The sequence below is a fragment of the Chaetodon trifascialis genome, chromosome 24 (assembly GCF_039877785.1).
Source record: "Chaetodon trifascialis isolate fChaTrf1 chromosome 24, fChaTrf1.hap1, whole genome shotgun sequence".
Lineage (NCBI taxonomy): Eukaryota > Metazoa > Chordata > Actinopteri > Chaetodontiformes > Chaetodontidae > Chaetodon > Chaetodon trifascialis.
The window spans coordinates 927,091-940,434 of record NC_092079.1 but is presented as its reverse complement, the minus strand read 5'-3'; the positions used below and the strand labels follow the sequence as shown (position 1 = coordinate 940,434).

The 13,344-nt window shown below is 43.5% G+C and overlaps 1 protein-coding gene across 1 annotated transcript in view; it reads left to right on the top strand.

The window, feature by feature from the left end:
* LOC139352063 (NACHT, LRR and PYD domains-containing protein 12-like) overlaps nt 1–8,255 on the top strand; it is a 152,376-nt gene extending 144,121 nt beyond the window's left edge. Inside the window, exons 8-11 of the mRNA XM_070994112.1 lie at nt 935–1,108; nt 4,052–4,225; nt 7,427–7,473; nt 7,639–8,255. Coding sequence (XP_070850213.1) covers nt 935–1,108; nt 4,052–4,225; nt 7,427–7,473; nt 7,639–8,189 — 946 coding nt within the window. The 3' untranslated portion in view covers nt 8,190–8,255. The remainder of the gene's footprint in view (nt 1–934; nt 1,109–4,051; nt 4,226–7,426; nt 7,474–7,638) is intronic.
* Nucleotides 8,256–13,344: the final 5,089 nt, after the last annotated feature.

Here is a 13,344-nt window from a genome sequence, read left to right as displayed (position 1 = left end):
GTCCAAAGTGAAGACCATCAAGTATGATGGAGGAGCTGAGTCAGATCCTCACTGGACTCCAGAGAGCAGGAAGATGATTGTGTCTCTGGGAAAACTGGCTTTTGAGCAGCTGCAGAAAGGAAACCTGATCTTCTACCAATCAGACCTGACAGAGTGTGGCATCGATATCAGAGCAGCCTCAGTGTACTCAGGAGTGTTCACACAGATCTTCAAAGAGGAGAGAGGACTGTACCAGGACAAGGTGTTCTGCTTCGTCCATCTGAGTGTTCAGGAGTTTCTGGCTGCTCTTCATGTCCATCTGACCTTCATCAAGTCTGGAGTCAATCTGCTGTCAGAAAAACAAACAACCTCCTGGTGGTCTAAAGTCTTCAGAGACAGAGACCCTGAACTAACACATCTCCACCAGAGTGCAGTGGACAAGGCCTTACAGAGTCCAAATGGACACCTGGACTTGTTCCTCCGATTCCTCCTGGGTCTTTCTCTGCAGACCAATCAGACTCTCCTACGAGGCCTGCTGACACAGACAGGAAGTGGCTCACAGACCAATCAGGTAACAGTCAAATACATCAAGAAGAAGATTGAAGAGACTCCCTCTGCAGAGAAAAGCATCAATCTGTTCCACTGTCTGAATGAACTGAATTATCGTTCTCTGGTGGATCAGATCCGACAGTCTCTGAGTTCAGGAAGTCTCTCCACAGATGAACTGTCTCCTGCTCAGTGGTCAGCTCTGGGCTTCATCTTACTGTCGTCAGAAAAAGATCTGGATGTGTTTGACCTGAAGAAATTCTCTGCTTCAGAGAAGGCTCTTCTGAGGCTGCTGCCAGTGGTTAAAGCCTCCAACAAAGCTCTGTGAGTACAGAGATAGTGAAGTTTCTTCATCAATAAATACTCTGATATCTAACTGACTGTTTGCTTCCTTCCTGTGTCTCTTCAGACTGAGTGGCTGCAACCTCTCAGAGAGAAGCTGTGAAGCTCTGTCCTCAGTCCTCAGATCCCAGTCCTCCAGTCTGAGAGAGCTGGACCTGAGTAACAACAACCTGCAGGATTCAGGAATGAAGCTGTTGTCTGCTGGACTGGAGAGTCCACACTGTGCACTGGAAACTCTCAGGTCAGGTCAAGTTACTGTTTGTAATAAAATCTTTGACACATTTCTTCTTTTCTGCTTCTCTAATGTCAGTTCATTTGATGAGCAGATTTTTTTTCATCCAGATTTTTTTCAACTTGTCTTTCATTAATCCAGTTTCATTGGGTTTTGGTTATGGATGTACAGGTGAGACTCGTGATATGCTTTTTACTCTTTTCTGAACTATTTAAAACTACATTGGGTGGCTACCAGGAAGGTACGGTGTTTCCGACATCGCAAACTCTTGATGTTCCTGAAATTGAAAGCCTTGTGAATGAAAAGAAACATTTTTCTCAAATCTGGGGACAAAAATGCGCTGAAAAGGGAGATCAGGAGAGGCAATGACAGCCACAGGAGGAGGCTGGAGCAGTGCCACCAATGGAGCAATGCCAGAGAGGTTGTCTTGGCTTTTATACTTTTCAACAAAAGGACAGATGGTTATCACACACACACCTGGTAATCATAAACCTTCCTTCAAAGACAACGACCATTTGGGGGAGTTCACTCATTCTGTTTCTTTAGGGTTTATACTATACCATAAACTCCTCAGGCACAGTGAATTGTATCTTAACCTTCCCCCTCTATCCTGTGTCCCTCATTGGATGCCCTTTGATGTTCTTTCTCCTCTCAGTGACAGAGGGCCATAAAGAATTTACAATTCATAGACTGACTCCCAGGATTAGTAAGTCATCTAATTCCTACAGCGCCCAGAATTTGGAGATAGGGAATGGGAAAATGAACTGAACCAGTTTTTCAATAGATTTGATTCCATCCCTGTTCCCTCCCCCAACCACCAGACCCAGACCTGTCATTGTTACTTCTCTACCTTCTCCCTGACACCAGCAGCACCCTCCTGACACCACTTAACCCCCCTCCACTCCACATCAGAGACTACATACCCCTCCCCCCACCTCACTCAGCAGGAGCCACCACCTGAAATAACCACAGATCTGGTGAGGAAGAAGTTCAGGGAGATGAGGGCAAGGAAGGCTACAGGCCCTAATGGCATCAGCTCCAGACTGCTCAGAGACTGCAGATCAGCATCATCAGCATGAGCCTCAGTCTGGAGAGAGTTCCAGCCCTGTGGAAAAATTCCTGTGTGGTTCTGGCCCTGAAGAACGTGCATCCCAGAGTGCCCTCAATACTCAACCACCTCCATAACCTGGTGAGCAGCGAGTTGGACCTCCTACAGTTTGCATATCCACCATCAACACTGAGGATGTTGTGCATGTTGCTTTTGCCCTTGGAAAGTCCAGAGTTCTTCCTTTGAAGCACATCACAAGACCAGGACTGGAGCTGACGGATGCAGCACTGCTTGTCAGGATGGACAAAATGCAAAGGAAAGAGCTGCACCTGGCCTGAAAAGATGATCCAGAGGTCAGGAAAAACACTGCTGTAGTCACAACAGTGCTGAAAAACACCAAGGCTCCCACAGACCAGCTGATTTCAGTCTTCTCAGAGTGGATGAAGCTCCTCAAAGCAGTGGCATGGTACCTCAAACCAAAGACGTAAGGAACTTTCCTTCGGCCACAGCGGCACCCACTCAAGCAGCCAAAAGGGGAGTGCTAAATTCAGCACTTTCAGGACCAAAGTTGGTGCACAGTTTCCCACAGCTGAAGATCTCTCACAGGCAGAAAGGTCAGTTATTGCCTAAGTCTAGAGATAAACACTCCCAGCTGAAATTGTAACACTGGAAACAACCCCAGATAGAAGACAAAACAGCAATAAATCTGTAGGCTTGATCTGTAGGCATCGTATGAGTACGTGGCAGGCTACATGGATCTGCAATACCTGATGAGAGCAAACACCCTTGTATCTTACCCAAAGATACACACATTTCAGTTCTCCTGCTAAAACACATGTATGAGCGCTTTGGTCACGGTGGTAGAAAACATACGCTTTCAGAGCTATGGAAGAAATATGAGGTTGGAAAGGGGAACTCGGTGTCAAGGAAAGTAATCTCCAACTGTGCTGAATATTGATGTATAAAAAGCAAAACAGGTGAGCAAAAGATGCCAGATTTTCAACAAGAACAAATCCTGCAGTGCACTTCAGCATATTGGGCCTTACGTGCCAGGTAATTTGTCGTGGACGGTGACACTTTCCGATCCACTGCATCTCAGGGATGCCTTTCAACAGGGTGAGCGTGAGATACATGGTGGGGAGATTTTTCTCTCTTTCCAACTGTGAATTGTGTTGTTCTCTTGTTGACCAAAGATTTAAAAACACTCAAAATGAAACAACTTTAAAGGACGAAGACAACCAGAGAGATGGTTTACCGTGTGAGATGCAGTGACTCACTCATGGTGTCACTCACAAAGACGGGAAATTTGTGTTTCAGTCTGTCAGACTCTGAAACTTCACTACTGAAAATATCAGAAGTATATTCAGATTATCTGTTTGCACAAAACCTTTTCAAACATGGAAAAATATTTCTACAGCTAAACTTTCATTTGTGAGAGTCCACACTGTGCACTGGAAACTCTCAGGTCAGATCAAGTTACTGTTTGTTGTAAAAGCGTTGACGTCTTTCTTAAACCTCAGAAGTCCACACATTTGACACAGACATTCATTGATTGGCAGATTTTTTTCTCTCAATGTACCTTTTATTAATGAAGTCTGGCTGAGATGGAAATCCTCGTTTATGTTTTGCTGTCATGTGACTTTGATTAGTGGACGTCACTTTATTCCTGATTCAGTCGTGATTAATTAGCACAAAGGTATCGCTGAGGACCTCAGGAAGTGAAGTGTTGAGTGTGAAGTCGTTGACCTGAAACACAGAAACTGTTGAGAATTATTATGTGTTGTAACTCCTCCCACGTGATGCTGCTCAGCCTATCAGATCTCTGCATTGTGAGAGCAGTGATTGGACGGACACTGTAGGACCCTTAGATGATCTTCCATGTGTGTTGTTGTGTGTGTTTTCAGGCTGTCAGGCTGTCTGATCACAGAGGAAGGCTGTGCTTCTCTGGCCTCAGCTCTGAGATCCAACCCCTCCCATCTGAGAGAGCTGGACCTGAGCTACAATCATCCAGGAGACTCAGGAGTGAAGCCGCTGTCTGCTGGACTGGAGGATCCTCACTGCAGACTGGACACTCTCAGGTATGAAGAGGCTGCTGCAGCCACAGTCAGTCAGTGTGAAAGAGGAGGAAGAGCTGGAAACATGTTGTCTGTCTTTTTGCTTGATGGTGGACGTGAGTGAGACATGAACAGCCAGACAAGTAGGAAACCTTTGTCCTTTGTTCACAACATAAACACTGGTTGGACATGAAAAGGACATATTTGTATTGGAGGTCTCAAGGAGAACATTTCCAGGAACAAACATGATGATGACCTGTTGGTCATAATTGATGCAGTTTGGACAGATCTCTGCATGGTAAAAGAACTGTCTGTCAGTTTGACAAATGTCCTTTTTGTCCTCAAAGAAATAAAAACAAGCTTCCAATAAGTCCAAAGCAGTTGTATTTAGTTCAAACTGCTGGAACCTGACAACCACAGGACAGAGCAGGACTTTTGAGACGCTTCATTCAAGTGTTTTTCTCAAAATGTTGGACTGTTCCTTCATCAGTGGACAACAATTGGACTGAACATGGTCTTCACAGCAAACATGGCTTGTAAATATTTCCCTGTGCAGACGTCGGGTTCTATTTTCGACTCCGCCGCCGGCGCAGTAGTATTTTCGACCGGCACAGGCAGGCACACGGCGCACTTGGTATTTTGGTAAACCAAGGTGTACAGAGGTGCGCCAGGATGGGCGTTGCGGCGCAGTAGGGGTGAGGTGTCAGCATAATGAGAATTTTCGACCATTTCGGTCTGCACCGGCGGCATAAAAGTGCGCTGAAAGCTTGTCACCTCAGACCTGGTTAACTCTGTGTGGCGCAAGTGGATTTTCGCAAACCGGCGGAGTCGTGCGCTCATGTCACCAACACCTCACAGTCAGGTTTCCACAGTGTCTGGCATTTCACTGCGATCAATTATTAGCAACAGCCGTAGTTCAATGCAACGATCTGAGTCATGCAGTCATACAGTCAGACCTGAATTTATATATTTTGATCCGTCTCTCATGTGACCACATCGAAAGCGCGTTCGGCACGCGTAATGGTCACTCAACCTGACCGAATGTACACAGGTGACACAGGGATGTCTGGTGATCTGTGACTCAAATTGCCTGGTGACAAACGTGTATGCCACTTTCCCCGGGTCGGCACATGACTCGTTCATTGTGGCGAATTCTAGCATCCCTACAGTCTTTCAGGGGGACACCCCTCTGGATGGGTGGCTGCTACGTGATAACGGCTATCCACTGAAAACGTGGTTGATGACGCCATATATCACACCTTCAACAAGACGCCGGCGTGGTTTTAACGGTGTTTTCAGCAGTGCTCGGTAGAGGTAAGATCTTAAGCCCGAGCCCAAGCCCGAGCCCAAAATGTCAATTATTAACTTTGGGTCAAGTCGGGCCGGGCTTCTCTCTTGCAAATTTTTTTTAATAAATATATATTTATTTGAAGTCTGTAATAACCAAATACACGGCTCGGGACACGCGCGCGCTTTACGCAGCGCTCAATGCCAGATGTTCAAGAGGACGAGACCCGAGACTGAACTCCCGCACAATACGCACTTTACACCGAGATGACCGCCCTGGACCACCCACCTCAGCAGGTCTGACTTCTTCAAACAGCAGCTGGTCCAGAAACATGTATGAATGGATTCATCAAGTTAAGTTAATTGATCGGGCTCGGGCCGGGTCGGGCTTTAATACCCGCGGGCCTGGGTCGGGTCGGGCTGGATTTTTTAGGGCCGATCTTACCTCTAGTGCTCGGTCAGTCATCAAACGCACACTGCGATTAATAATTAGCAACAGCCACGATTCAATGCAACTATCTGAGTCAGTACATACAAGCGCGTTTGGCACGCGTAATGGTCACTCACCCTGACTGAATGTTCACAGGTGAAACAGGGATGAGAACTAATCGGTTAACGTCGCTGTGCCAACCAGAAACAGCCGTGGCATCCTACAGAGCAGATATCCTGCATCTATCTCAGAGCACTGAGAGACAGAGAGAGACAGACACATGAAAAACATGTGATGATCGCTGTCCGCTGTTACCCACGTCATTTCATTCCAAATACAAATGTTATCATAGTAATGCTTAATGTTATCTACAAAGATGGAGTACATCATTGCTTTAAGGAGGATGAGGAGGAGGAGGAGGAAGCCGAGGATTTACTATCTAAGGACCTCATATTTAGACATCAGAATCAGAAATCCTTTATTTATCTCCGAGGGGAAATTGTTTTTGTTGCAGTGCTCCTTAGAAGAATAGAATTATAATAAAATTAGAAAAGAAAGAAAAGAGAGAGAACTATAAATATAAAAAGCAAATATAAAAACAAAATATTTATATTGAGAATATATATATAAACAAAATATAGAACAGAATATAAAACTATATATATATATACTGAGAAAAAATAAACAGTATATACAAACGGATGTCAGGAGATTCGAGTGACGTCAGTCTCCTGGAAACTTGCCATGCGCCTGGCCAGCGGCGTTCTTAAAGGTGAGACGAGGAGCTGCTGTGATTGGTGAAGATTTGACTCGGCTGTGCCGAACCCACTCCACGCCTTCTCCCCTCCCTCTTTCCGAGTTGGGTGGGACTGAGATGAGAAGGAGGAGGAGATGCGTCGGCGGCGCAGCGCACGAAAATACCAAAGTCTGCGCCGCCACGCCCCATCGGCGCAGCAGACCTGACTTTGCGCTGTGCCTGCGCCGGCGGCGGAGTCGAAAATAGAGCCCGTCAAGTGGCTCTTCTTGTTCTGGTGAACTTCAGGAAGTTTGACATGAAAATATTTCCACACAACAGAGTCGTGATGACTCGTCTCAGATGTTGAATTCATTGACAGTTTTCACACTTGTAATGAAGACATGAAGCATGGTCACATGTGGGACATGACGAGGACAAGTGTGTCCAACAATAAATGATTAAAGCTCTGCTGGTTTGTTGAGTGAAGACAAAGTCAGATTATTGATCATCACAGGTGGGAGAGCAAGAGAGCGATCAATGAGTGAAGCAGCTCAGAATAGAAGTCAGCAACAGATTGAAATGAGGAAATGAGCTGATGAAGGCAGATTTAATGATGAGAGAGAATCAGTGTCGCTGTCAGTGTCTGAGCAGAGCTGAAGAGGGAGAAACAGGCCGCATCAACATGTTGTGTTTGTGTGTGTGAGAGTGATGTAACGTCCATGTTTGCATGCTGAAAGAGGAGGTGCTGCTCTGACCCCCCTCCTCCTTTCAGGGTGGAGCCTGCTGGAGTCCGATGGTTGAGACCAGGTCTGAGGAAGTGTAAGTGTGTCTTTCATTGACTGATGACAACAAAGCAGAGCACATTCAGCCATCTTCAAACTGTGACATCACTCATTCACATCTGATGTCATCATCAAACTGTCCATCAATCAACAGCTGATCGCTCAATAACTGCAGCTGTTTTCTTCTTCTTCTCTCCATCAGATTCCTGTGAACTCAAACTGGACACAAACACAGTGAACAGAAAGATCAAACTGTCTGACAACAACAGGACGATGACGTATGACGAGGAGGAGGATCAGTCATATCCTGATCATCCAGACAGGTTTGACCACTGGCCTCAGCTGCTGTGTGGAACTGGTCTGACTGGTTGCTGTTACTGGGAGGTCGAGTGGAGAGGAGACGTTTATGTATCAGTGAGTTACAGAAGAATCAGAAGGAAAGGAAACAGCAGAGAGTGTGTGTTTGGAGGAAATGATCAGTCCTGGAGACTGCACTGCTCTGATGGTGGTCGTTACTCTGTCTGTCACAATAACAGAGCAACACCCATCTCCTCCTCCTCCTCCTCTGTCTCTCACAGAGTAGGAGTGTATGTGGACTGTCCTGCTGGCACTCTGTCCTTCTACAGAGTCTCCTCTGACTCACTGATCCACCTCCACACCTTCAACACCACATTCACTGAACCTCTTTATCCTGGTTTTGGTTTTGGATTCTGGTCCAGGTCTGGTTTCTCAGTGTCTCTGTGTCCTCTGTAGGAGGGACAGTCTCCTCCTGTTAGACAAACACTGCTGAACAGATCAGTTGAGTCTGTGCAGGATCTCAGTCACATCAGTCTTTCAGGTTATTGGAATAAATTGATCAATGAACTTTGTTGAAAAGGATTGAAAAGATTCCTCATTTACTTTGTAAACTTCTTCCACTTCCAGTCCTTTAAAGATGGACGCTGTGATCATTAAAGTGTGGAAACGCTGTTGACTTGAACCTTCAGCTGTGTGTTGATTTCAGTTGTGGATCTTGTTGCAGTCAAAGCTGAATGTTGCTGTGAGTGTTTGTTGTGTCTCTCAGATCAGGACTCGAGGTCCACCGATAAGCTTTTCAGGGCTGATACAGATTATTAGAAATCAAGGAGACGGATAACCGTTAAAATATCAGATATCATCTTGATGGTTTCACTTCATGTTGTCTTTTCATGGTTCATTTCACTCAACAACATCAAGCTGAAGCAACAATCAAGTGAGCACAAACTAATTCCTGATGGCTGAGAACACTTGAACTGTTTGTTGACGTATGAAGACATGAGGACGGAGACAGCAACGTCCAAGATCTAAGACAAGTGACCACAGCGAGAGCAGCACAGGTTTCCCTCAGCACCAGAGACAACCTGAGGGACGTGGACCTCGTGAGCAGACGTCCACTTCATTCACACAACTTCATTACCGCCAACAAGTCTTCAGTTGGACCAGCAGAGGTTTTGGTGGCTGATAAGACGTTGTGATACTGTTTGTGACTCAAACTCTGATTTGGAGTCAAGTTTCATCTTCGAAAGCAGAAAAACAAGTTTGGAAATCGTTGTTTAACAAATCTGTCAAAGACTTTTAGAAAGTCTTCAAACTTCAACGTGAGAAACAACCAAAAGAAGAAAACTTGATCAACATCAGAGACGCAGAATTTATTGAGAAAAATCAGTTTCATTTTAATGGAGTTTTTCTGTCCTGCAGCTTCTTCGTATTCAATGTAAAAAGAGGAAAAACAACAACAGAAAACGGGTTGAAAAACTTGACTGAGGAGGCTTCATCACCAAAAATGAACCACAAAATAATGGAAATGACATGAAATGAAAGATCATTTCTCTTATGATGTCTTACATCAAAGCTGGTTTAATGCACAATGTGCTGACTTTATATATTGAGTGTTGGATGGTGGAGATGGTTGCAGGTGGACTTGGTGTTCTGACGGTCTGTTGGAGCCATGGAGGAGTCTCCAGGTGAGTCCAGATCCTCAGATCTGTATTCATCAACATCATGTAAGTCTCCACTTTCCAGGCAGAAGTCTCAGCGGTGGATATTTTAGCCTTTCAAAGACGTTGTGACATGATAACAGTTAAGGCAAAAAATGGATCAACAGCAGCAGCAGGGGTGGCAGCATCAGACCCCTGGGAAGGTACAGGTGTGTGTGTGTGTGTGTGTGTGTGTGTGTGTGTGTGTGTGTGTGTGTGTGTGGTTTACGTGCATCTTTCCTGAGTTTCAAGAAGGTGAAATTAGTTGTATAAATAAAGTTGTATGTACGTATGTGTATATGTTTATAATTACACGTGCGTGTATTCATCTATAAAATGAGAAACATGACAGACTGCACATCTACCTGGCTGCAGTTGCTCTTGTGTGGAGGACCTTTCCAGGAACATCTGTGGATGCACTCCAGACTTCCTGGGAACCCAGAAGTGTCGAGGTGGTGGTCATGGAGGAAGAGGAACCCCAAATGTGGGTTAGAGTTAGAGGTGGAGGAAGCCACCTGCAAATAAAAGATGTTAAGAGCAAGCTACAAAATAAAAAAAATGAAGTTATAGTTAAAAGAGAAATAAGAGAGAGTAGGAGAAATTATAGCAGCTCCTTCGTGTGTTTCTCTCTGTAGTGGAGCAGACAAATGCATAATATAGCCCGAATTGTTCACTTTGTGATAGAAGCATGAAATTTGGTACATATACTCTTCAAACCCCACTCTTTTAAAAAATCACATTAGCCACGCAAAATTCCAAGATGGCCGCCCCAAAATCCAAGATGTCCGCCCAAAAATTTGGTTTTTCCATTATAACTCAAAATGCCTTGATTTTAAGCCCCATAAATATATTGGACTTGAATATAAAGTTAAATATTGCGGACATTTTGGTACCTAGTACATCTTTGTATCCATTACGGTTCTTGAGATACAGCATATAGATACTTGTATAGAATTGGGAGAGTGAGAAAATTGTAACACTGATTGTTCTTACCTGCATATGGTTATATGAAAACATCATTTCCATTATCTGTTATTTTCATTAGGGTTATAACATGAAATTCAAAAACCAATATGGTGTCCAAGATGGCTTCCTTTGCTTTGAAGTAATCATGAATTCAGCAGAGATGAATCATGAATTCAGAACTTGTCATAAAAGGTTAAAAATTGGACATTTTGTGACAATTTTCTGATTTTTGTTATGGTGTTAGGTAGGCTATGTTTATGAGGTTTTCAAAAACCACCGCAAACAATATATCGCCCCGCCTAGTGGTTTTTTGCCCAAAATCCGAAATTTAAGACTTCAGTTTGAAACCCAAAATAAGTGATAGAAGAGATTTTTCAATGGATTCTGTTACTATTGGGTATGGGAGGTGTGTGTGTGTGTGGGGGGGGGGGGGGTTGTTGGACGTTTCGAAGACATTTGTTTCGCGTAAAGGGCAACTACTCTCTGGCTACTTGCGGGGGAGGCCACGTGGAGGCTGTCTTCTTCTCCCCCTTTTTTTTTTTTTTTTTTTGTTGTTTTTTTTTGGGGGGGGGGGGTGTCAACTATATACAAAACTAACATTGGATAAAGTGCAAACCGACCGCTAGGGGATGGTACCTAACACTATACTATTCAGAAGTTGTTACAAAATTCCCGAATTTTCCAGATCCCATTTAAGCTAAGTCTATTACAGTTTGTAAGATACAGCATATTTACTGTGAATTACACTTCACAGTTGCAACTGCACAGAGCTGTACACATGAGACCCAATTTGTAGCACCTGCCACAACAGCCAGATTTACAGCCACATTTGGTGAGCTGCTCGCATGTCTTGGCTATTGGAGAGTTGGCTGTCCAGAAGACCTGCCATTCCTCACCAACCTTTTGCCATCCCCAGTCTGCAGGGTCCTCTGCTTCTGGCTGCTTCAACATCACAGCTTTTCCGCCGCTGCTTTGTATTAACATCCTCAGGCTCACTGCTGGGGCCAGCAGATCTGCGTTTCCTTGCCCGATTTGGTGTTGTTAAACAACAACCGGCAGCTCAAGTGGTATTTAGCCTGATTTCATCTTAAAGTAGCATCAATACCACCACCTTCATCCAACCTTCCTGGATCCAGGATCAATGGCATTTCCTGCATTTGATGAAACAAAGGTATGTTTGTAGCGAGATTGGCATAGCCATCATTTTCAAGGGTGTAACGAGTTGAAGGTGCTGATAAGTTTTCATTTGTTCTGTCTTTTTGACAAAGACAACATTTAGACCAATCAGTTTGTTTTTTTGTAAACATGGAATCTGCCATTTTGGGTTTGATTAAGGCCGAGGGGTTATCCTTTTTACCACATTAATCAAATAACACACATTCCTGTATGGGATACAACTAGGTTCCTTTTATTTTCGGGTAAACCTACACCTAGCCCGATCATTCATCCGGTGCCATTTAAGTCCCGTGTGATCTGTACACCAACTGAAACCCCGTTACCCTTGGCTCGGCTCTCCCGCACTGGGAGATCATACATTACACACACACACACACACACACACACACACACACACACGTATATATGTATATATGTATGTATGTATATGTGTCTATCTATCTATCTATCTATCTATCTATCTATCTATCTATCTATCTATCTATCTATCTATATAATACATAATATAACATATAATATTACATTATAATATTATAATAGTAATATATACACTATATATATATATTACACACATAACAACAATTAGTGTTACAAATTTCTCACTCACCCAATTCTATACAAGTATCTATATGCTGTATCTCGAGAACCGTAATGGATACAAAGATGTACTAGGTACCAAAATGTCCGCAATACCGAACTTTATATTCAACTCCAATATATTTATGGGGCTTAAAATCAAGGCATTTTGAGTTATAAAGGAAAAACCACATTTTTGGGCGGACATCCCTGCTGAAAAAAACAGCTTAAACCAGCTAAAGCTGGTAGCAGGTCCAGGCTGGTCTTAGCTGGTTTTAGGCAAGTTTAGCTGGTTTACCAGGCTGGACAAGCTGGTCAAGCTGGTGTTGCTGGTCCATCAGTACAGGTGGCCAGCTGGGTTAACTGGTCACCAAAGCTGGTGTTGGTTGGTCAAGCTGGTTGTCGAGCTGGACCAGCTGCATGGCCAGCAAGCTGGCTGGACTGACCATCAAAGCTTGTATGGTAAGCTGGTCAAGCTGGTTAAGATGGACGGTTTTTAAGGGCTTCATCTGTCACTCAAACACTATTCAAAACAAGAATCTTTAAGGTTTCCCAGTGCCCTTAACAACCCCATCCTAAGATGCAATCTTTCTTCACATCAGGTCACATCTGCTGGCTTGATTAGCATTAAAGAAATGAAATAGAGAGTGAAATATAATCTAAATAACAAGAGGAATAGTTAATTCTGGTCAACAGTGAGTAATTTGTAGAAAAACATTCTGCATAGTTCCAGTGCATAATAACGACAATTTTTGGTGACAATGCATCCTAACAACACAATTTGGCTGGAAGACAAACCCCTCAAAACTTTCAAAAATATTTTAATGTAATAATTCTGTTGTGTGTAAAAATGATTGGAATTTAGGTACTGAGAGTAAAAAAAAAAAGAAAAAGAAAAAAAAGATTTGTGTACATAACAAACAGGCAATCTAAATGCAATCATTTAATTCAGCAATTCTTTGACATCACAGACAAAATGTTAACACAAAGTTTATAGTATATAGGCTGGCCCATAGGGGGCGCTAAATGTTGATATGTTATTGTTTGTAGTAAATATGAAATTGAACTTTCTCATTATTTAATAGATTTTGTTAATACATACCTTTTTTAGATATCTTGTGCTGTTTAAAACTGGCTGAAATTCACCATCATATATTTTATTCACACAAAAAAGTCACCCAGGGCATGTGTTTGAT